This window comes from Nilaparvata lugens, unplaced genomic scaffold, assembly GCF_014356525.2.
Source record: "Nilaparvata lugens isolate BPH unplaced genomic scaffold, ASM1435652v1 scaffold6037, whole genome shotgun sequence".
In the NCBI taxonomy this organism is placed as follows: Eukaryota; Metazoa; Arthropoda; class Insecta; order Hemiptera; family Delphacidae; genus Nilaparvata; species Nilaparvata lugens.
The window spans coordinates 10,603-19,668 of NW_024091805.1; the positions used below are offsets into that span (position 1 = coordinate 10,603).

Genomic DNA, 9,066 nt, shown 5'->3' on the forward strand with positions numbered 1-9,066 from the left:
TCCAATCCACTAGATACAAAAGATGTTTGAAATAGTTTATAGGTAAGTGAACGTTGAAGGGGTGGGCTGGCTTCACGCTTGCACCACCCAGAACGGCAAAAATTAATTCACAAAACAGAACAAACCAATCAACATATCTAGGATTTTAGTGCCCAATTTGTGCTGTTAAAAGTTTATTTTGTGCTATCCATTTGAAGAAGATATTAGACTTTGAAAGTGGGTATGGCGGGCTTCACGCTTGCACCACCCAGAACGGCACAAATTAATTCACAAAACAGCACAAACAAAATCAACATATCTAGGGGATTAGTGCTGAATTTGTGCTGTAAAGAGTTCATTTTGTGCTATCAATTTGAAGAAGATATTGGACTTTGAAAGTGGGTGGGGCTGGCTTCACGCTTGCACCACCCAGAACGGCACAAATTAATTCACAAAACAGCACAAAAAAATCAACATATCTGGAGTTTTAGTGCTGAATTTGTGCTGTAAAAAGTTTATTTTGTGCTATCAATTTGAAGAAGATATTAGACTTTGAAAGTGGGTAGGGCTGGCTTCACGCTTGCACTTCCCAGAAAGAAGGGCACAAATTAATTCACAAAACAGCACAAATAAATTAACATATCCAGGGTATTAGTGCTGAATTGGTGCTGTAAAAAGTTTATTTTGTGCTATCAATTTGAAGCAGATATTGGACTTTGAAAATGGGTAGGGCTGGCTTCACGCTTGCACCACCCAGAACGGCACAAATTAATTCACAAAACAGCACAAAAAAATCAGCATATCTAGGGTTTTAGTTCTGAATTTGTGCTGTAAAGAGTTTATTTTGTGCTATCAATTTGAAGAAGGTATTGGACTTTGAAAGTGGGTGGGGCTGGCTTCACGTTTGCACCACCCAGAACAGCACAAATTAATTCACAAATCAGCACAAAAAAATCAACATACTGTATCTAGAGTTTTAGTGCTGTAAAAAGTTTATTTTGTGCTATTAATTTGAAGAAGATATTAGACTTTGAAAGTGGGTAGGGCTGGCTTCACGCTTGCACCACCCAGAACGGTACAAATTAATTCACAAAACAGCACAAAAAAATCAACATATCTAGGGTTTTAGTGCTAAATTTGTGCTGTAAAGAGTTTATTTTGTGCTATCAATTTGAAGTAGATATTGACTTTGAAAGTGGGTAGGGCTGGCTTCACGCTTGCACCACCCAAATTAATTCACAAAACAGAACAAAAAATCAACATTTCTAGGGTTTTAGTGCTGGATTTGTGCTGTTTTGTCTGTGAAAGTTTATTTTGTGCTATCATTTGAAAAATAATTGGACTTTAAAGGGGTAGGGCTGGCTTCACGCTTGCACCACCCAGAACGGCACAATTAATTCACAAAACAGCACAAAAAAATCAACATATCTAGGGTTTTAGTGCTAAATTTGTGCTGTAAAGAGTTTATTTTGTGCTATCAATTTGAAGTAGATATTGAATTTTGAAAGTGGGTAGGGCTGGCTTCACGCTTGCACCACCCAATTAATTCACAAAAAGAACAAATAAATCAACATATCTAGGGTTTTAGTGCTGGATTTGTGCTGTTTTGTCTGTGAAAAGTTTATTTTGTGCTATCAATTTGAAAAAGATATTGGACTTTAAAAGGGGTAGGGCTGGCTTCACGCTTGCACCACCCAGAACGGCACAAATTAATTCACAAAAAAGAACAAATAAATCAACATATCTAGGGGTTTAGTGCTGAATTTGTACTGTAAAAGGTTTATTTTGTGCTATTAATTTGAAAAAGATATTGGACTTTAAAAGGGGTAGGGCTGGCTTCACGCTTGCACCACCCAGAACGGCACAAATTAATTCACAAAAAAGAACAAATAAATCAACATATCTAGGGGTTTAGTGCTGAATTTGTACTGTAAAAGGTTTATTTTGTGCTATTAATTTGAAAAAGATATTGGACTTTGAAAGTGGGTGGGGCTGGCTTCACGTTTGCACCACCCAGAACGGCACAAATTAATTCACAAAAAAGAACAAATAAATCAACATATCTAGGGGTTTAGTGCTGAATTTGTACTGTAAAAGGTTTATTTTGTGTTATTAATTTGAAGAAGATATTGGACTTTGAAAGTGGGTAGGGCTGGCTTCACGCTTGCACAACCCAGAACGGCACAAATAAATTAACATATCGAGGGTTTTAGTGCGGTTTTGTGCTGTAAACAGTTTATTGTGTGCTATCTAATTAAAGAAAATATAGGGCTTTGAAAGTGGGTAGGGCTGGCTTCACGCTTGCACCACCCAGAACGGCACAAATTAATTCACAAAACAGCACAAAAAATCAACATATCTAGGTTTTAGTGCTGAATTTTCGCTGTAAAAAGTTTATTTTGTGCTATAAAATTAGAGAAGATATTGGACTTTGAAAGTGGGTAGGGCTGGCTTCACGCTTGCACCAAGCCAGAACGCTTTTTTGCCACCCAGAACGGCACAAATTAATTCACAAAACAGCACAAAAAAATCAACATATCTAGAGGTTTAGTGCTGAATTTGTGCTGTAAACAGTTTATTGTGTGCTATCAAATTAAATAAGATATTGGACTTTGAAAGTGGGTAGGGCTGGCTTGTAGAGTGAAGATGAATATTGAAATCTCAGAATGAGAAATACTCTAAACATTGCAGAATACAATAGAAAATATTGAAAAAGATTTGCTTCAACTTGAGTATTGATTGCAAGTTTGCATGCTATTTATGAGTAAATAATTATTGCATAAAATTATGAGTAAATAAGAAAAGACATTGGGTAATACTGCAAGGCAGAGCATCCAAGAAGGTCTCTTTGCCGATAAAAGCCATACGAATTAATACTTACTTATTTACTGCCATGGCCATACATATCTAAGTATATATTTAGCAGCACCAACAAAGCCCCTCCACTTCTCTCGATTCTCCGCGTCCTCCTCGGTTGCTCCAATTCTCTCCATATCGGCCTTCACTTGACTCCACCATTTCCGTCGTGGTCTTCCTCTCGGTCGTCGTTCTTCTGCATTTCTTTTCAACATATTGAATGAAAAAGACTAAGAAATTGTCAAAAAAACGACTGATTTATTGATAATTAGAAAGACTGGTTTCGGTTATTACACCATTGTCAATCTCTGATAAACAGAAACAGAAACTTCTTTTCAACACTTGATTGAGATTGCTGTCTTCTTTTCTTCTCAAAACACGTATACGAATTAAAACGAAACATTCAAACGAATAAATACTAAATAAATGAATTTCAATTTTTCACATCAATCAAAAGGTTTATATTATTAATATTTTCAGTTTTATAAAGATAAAAAATACTTAGTTTTTGCAGGGTATACAGTCGTTCGATATGATAGTTCTGATCAGTTAGTTGACACTAGGTCAACCAATATATGAGTCATAAGGCTGGTTTGCTTCAGAGCTAATCTTGTATAATGTAAACTACCCAGGCCATCAAAATCCTTCCTTCTCAAAGCTCGATCTAGTATATCCCATCTGAAAATCAAATGACAAATGAAAAATTAAACTTTTTGTGTAGTTGAGAAGTTGATATTGTGGTAATTATTCATATTAAATGAAAAAGACTAAGAAATTGTCAAAAAACCACTGATTTATTGATAATTAGAAAGACCGTTTTCGGTTATTACACCATTGTTTATCAGAGTTTGACAATTTTCAGTTTTCAGACCATTTATCAGTGGTTTTTTGACAATTTCTTAGTCTTTTTCATTCAATATGAAAAATTAAATTTGTAATAAAATATGTTAATAGGGTTACTTGAATATTGATTGTTTAATTACTAGTAGTAGTAGCCTACCCTCTTTCTATTTATAGATCTATTTTTTTTATACAGAGTGATTCAAAAAACATACCACAACTTTGAAAATCTGTATTTAATCAAGGAAACATAATAGAAACTTTGATTGTAAACCAAAATGAAGAGTATTAAATTAAGTTTTCCGCACTAGAGAACAAGTTCACAAATGTTCAATGTGACCCCCTCCAGACACTCGAGTGGTATCAATACGATACTCGAACTCGTTGCACACCCTCAGTAGCATATCGGGCGTAACAGTTTGTATAGCTGCTGTTATTTCTTGTTTGAGCTCCTCAATGTTAGCTGGTAGAGGCGGTCGATACACCTTATCTTTAACGTACCCCCATAGAAAAAAATGCAGGGGTGAGGTCAGGGCTTCTTGGAGGCCAGTGATGAAGTGCTCTGTCTCGAGCTGCTTAGCAGCCGATCCATTGCCTCGGATAGTTTTCATTCAAATAGGCACGGACAGATGAGTGCCAATGGGACTAAATAAGGAACAAAGAAAACTTCAGAGCTTCCTCAAATCGATGACAGATAGTGCTTTACTCTCCGTTTATTCTTTGCCGAGTTATCAATTTTCAAAGTTGTGGTATTCTTTTTGGATCACGGTGTATAATACTAGCAGGTAATTCGGGCATGAGGGAATCATGTAAAACCTGTGTTTTCAGCTAGTGGTGTTATGACTCTTCCTTGTATTTTCATTTTGGAATATTTGATGTTTGTGAAAGATAACTTTAGTATTTTTCAATTTAAGAAGAGAAATTCATGAATATAACACGAGATCTGGTGGTCGGATAGATTCGAGTCGGGTCAGGCTTGCTGGGACGCAGAGAATGTACAGCTATTTTAGGTGTAAAAATGTTCAATGCTCTATCATCTGAAGTTAAAAATATGAACAGTGGAAGATTCAAGTCTATAGTAACGAAATGGTTGAAGGGGAGAGCTTTTTACTCAGTTGAAGAAATGTTCAACTTAATGCCTTTCCATAATATTATTGCTCTCAATTGCTTTGACTCGGTCTGTTTTCAGATTATGTGGCTGTGTAAATTTATGTACATATGTTTGTGTATGTTCTATATGAATAATAATGTTCAATTGACTTTTGTCCATGCAATCAATGTTTGTTTATGACAAAGATTTGAGGTAACCCGTGCTCCGCAAGAGTCTCATTGAAAACTTGACATAGTGTAATCTAGAATAATTTAAAATAGCCCTATAACCATCTTCGGTAAATAAAGAATCTATATGAAAAATTCCAATTTAATCAGTCCAGTAGTTCAAACGTGATGATGCGTCATTTGTGAATTTCCTATCCCGTACGTGTATGAGCCAGTTCTTTCCTTTATTATAATATAGATAATCCTCTCAGGTTGAACACATCTATTCACCATTATTACTTTACTTTACTTTTCTTGTTCGTCACAATTACTGAACTGCATTAAGGGAGCAACGATCCCGCAGTATATGACACGTCAAAGTTTAATCTAATATCTACCATCCCTCCTATTTCAACACAACAGATCCCACATAACATACATCAATCAAACACTATTCAACAAGGAAGTCTGCTAACCTGTACGGACACAATACAATAAGGAGTTCCCTGAGTGTTTTTTTGGACTCCTTCAAGCCATCAATTTCTCTTATGTGAGATAGGATTGAATTGAATATTTTCATTCCCATATAAAACGGGCCACTCTCCAGCAGGCTTAGTCTATGATGTGGGTAAACAAAACCTCTAAATCGTGTATTTTTTTATTCCTTCCAGAAAATTCTCCTATCTATTCCCTATTTTAATGACGTGATGATGCGTCATTCGTAAATTTCCTATCCCGTACGTGTATAAGCCAGTTACGACGTTGAGAAATTTGCTATGAAAAGTTTTTCTGTTCAAAGTGTTAAATTTGTAAGGAGAGACTACTTTTAGTGTTCACTGAAACCTGGTTTTCATTAGTGGAGTTAGTGGTCGAGTTCCCTGGGCAAGTACTAACTATCTTGTGAACTCTCCCAATGAAAACATTTATGGTAGAGTACTAGTTTTTAGTAGTATCATAGAGAAACAATAGCGTGAGTAGATATCCCATGGTATAGGGCGTTTATGTCGCAACTTTTACTGTTATCTCAAGCCGATTACTGTCGATTATTGAGGATTTTTACTGTTTTGTTGGGGTAAGAGTGTATGAGCGGCACAATATGAGAGACTATCAGCGTCATAAAGCTTCACAGGAAAGAACTACGTGGACTATCAGCTTGAGATAACAGTAAAAGTTGCGACATAAACGCCCTATACCATGGGATATCTACTTATGCTATTGTTTCTCTATGGTAGTATAGTGGGATAGTACCGTGGGATAGTACTAAATCAAGCCTGTAAACAGCTATTTTCAGAGCAAATAAACATATGATTCTCATTACAGCATACTCTACAGTAATGAAACCATATGTTTCCTTTACAGTCGAGTATGTTTCCTAGTTCCGAAATAGGAACAGCAAAACTGCTACAAAAAATCTGGTGTGGCGCACTCACACAACTTTCCTTGTCATTATGAAAATTGATCACCTGACGCTAGTGTTCCCGCGCATCTCAAGTCTACTATTCAAAGATTTGAGCCAGCTGGTGACAAGGCAATAACGCTGGAGACACAAATGAGGTCTGCTATCTCTTCATAGTGAATGATTCAATAGAATCAACAATAAGTTGCAATTGAATAATCACATTTTCTCAAATTTGAAGCTTATTTTCAATTTTAGGTGTAAATGTTACTGAACATTAATTGTAGAGATTTTCATGCTCAATCTACTCCATTTGATTTTTTTTGTTTCAATTGTATCTGAAGCCTGATAATTGGGAATCTATCTGCATTGATGGGGCGGAGCTCCTGAAATTTTTACAGATATGGGACTTGTGGCAGTTGATAGAGCTTTTCGATGACTATTTTAGGTATGAATTTGATCAAAATCGTTGGAGCCGTTTCCGAGAAAATCACGAAAAACCCTGTTTTTGACAACATTTTCGCCATTTTAGCCGCCATCTTGAATTGCATTTGATCGAAATTGTTCGTGTCGGATCCTTATAGTGAAAGGACCTTAAGTTCCAAATTTCAAGTCATTCCGTTAATTGGGAGATGAGATATCGTGTACACAGACGCACATACACTCATATACACACACACACACACACATACAGACCAATACCCAAAAACCAAATTTTGGACTCAGGGGCCCTTGAAACGTATAGAAATTTAGAAATTGGGGTACTTTGATTTTTTTCGGAAAGCAATACTTTCCTTACCTATGGTAATAGGGCAAGGAAAGTAAAAAACCACCTTCAGCGCTCCAAGTTTCGTCAACTTCCACAAAACTCCTGATTCGGAATTTTCAAACTAGGTCATGTTTATAGAATGCATGTGCAGTAGCAACTCCAGCACAAAAGCAGGTAATGTTTTCTATATTTTCTCAATATTATTCTTCTTTAGATTATTATGACAAAAAATAGTGTACGTTACTTGGACATGAATTTTTTTTGCAGTGCTCAAATGAATTTCTAGTCTCGGCTAACGCCTCGACTAGAAACATCATTCTCGCCTGCAAAAGGCCCCTTCTTCCCATCCTTGTGACAAAAGATACTAATCTTTGAATGTTGAAATTATTGAAACGGGAAGATTTGCATTTGAAATAGTAACGAACCTGGCCAAACTCCTGATCTGCGGATGGTGGGCGAGCGTGGTGTAACGTCCGACCACGTCTGCGCTGCGTACAATGCGTACGCCGATGCTCTGCAGACGCTCTGCCATGTCATCGTCCTCGCCGCCCCATCCCCAGTACATGTTACTGTAGCCGTTCACTGCTTCAAACGTAACAGCGCTCATTGCACTTACTGCGCCAAGAAGTTCGTATAGGTAACACTGCAACACAAGGCAATGCCAATTCATTAGTCATAGAGGATTAGGTTAGGTTAGGTTATGGATTAGGTTAGGTTATGGATTAGGTTAGGTTAGGTTAGGTTATGGATTAGGTTAGGTTAGGTTATGGATTAGGTTAGGTTAGGTTATGGATTCGGTTAGGTTAGGTTAGGTTATGTACTAGCAGGTAACCCGTGCTCCGCAACGGTCTATTTTAAAACTTGACAAACTGAAACTTGGCCTAGTGGAATCTTAAAGAGTTTCAAACAGGCCTAGAACCATCCTCGTTAAATTAAGAATCTATATACAAAATTTCAAATTAATTTTAGTCCATTAGTTTAGACGTGATGATGATGCGTCAATCATAATTATTCTCCTGACCCATACATGTATGAGCCAGTTCTTTCCTTTATTATAGTAACGATAAGTTCTTTAACTTGGTGCTCAGCTAATAAAGTGACAGAACTCAAATCTTGTTTAGAAACCTTCCTCAACTTATGCCAACCTGACAGAATTGAAACTAAATACAAGAGCAGCAGAATTCATACTAGTAGGGGAGTACTGCTATTGGTCAAGGACATAAACGCCTGCCATTGGCTCAGCTAGACAGTTTCCTCCCATCCACCGGTGTCACAAAATGGCGGCTTAAGCAACAGACTCGCCATGATAACAAAATTTACTTTCAGTACAAAATGAGAATCAAGAAAACAAGTAAAAGATAATAAAACAAATTTGTGAATAGAAAAACTATTGACTAATCCATGCTTACAATGTTATGATAGAACTAAATTCGTAGTGTTGTATTGGTTGAAATGAATCTGGTCATTGAAACTATATTAGGAACTGTACTTTTACTTTTGTTACTTCTGAAGCCTCTAGAGTATTTAAAGATCTACCTTGTTATCAACATGCAGAAACTCAACATTCTCCTCAACTGTGAACTTGTGATTATTTGTTCTGCAAAGTCAGATTCCCCATTTTGTTTATTCCAATCTCTGATGTGTTCTTTGATTCTACTTTTCAAACTTCTACCTGTTTGACCCACGTAACAAGCATTACAATCACCACATTTAAGATTGTACACCCCACTTTTATCTCAATTATCAATTTTGTCTTTACTACAGCTGAATAGACTATTGAAAATCGGTTTGGTCTTGAAAGCAACATGAAATCCTTTCCTCTTCAATTTCCTACCTATCTAATCAAATATAAGTCTTAAATATGGAATTGTTATCCAAGTCTTTTCCTCACAGTTTGAGCCTACAAAAACGAAGAATTGATTGAAATTTGTCTGTTAATTTTACTCATAATCTATCCACCATACTTTCT

General features: G+C 36.5%; 1 protein-coding gene across 1 annotated transcript; it reads right to left on the reverse strand.

Moving 5' to 3' along the window:
* Window positions 1-2,618: 2,618 nt before the first annotated feature.
* On the reverse strand, window positions 2,619-7,734 carry LOC120356168 (beta-1,4-galactosyltransferase 5-like). Its single transcript, XM_039445034.1, has 2 exons — window positions 7,523-7,734; window positions 2,619-3,513 (listed from the first exon to the last, which is right to left on the reverse strand). The coding sequence occupies exons 1-2, from the start codon at window positions 7,702-7,704 to the stop codon at window positions 3,381-3,383; spliced, it is 315 nt and encodes a 104-aa protein (XP_039300968.1). The 5' UTR covers window positions 7,705-7,734; the 3' UTR covers window positions 2,619-3,380.
* Window positions 7,735-9,066: the final 1,332 nt, after the last annotated feature.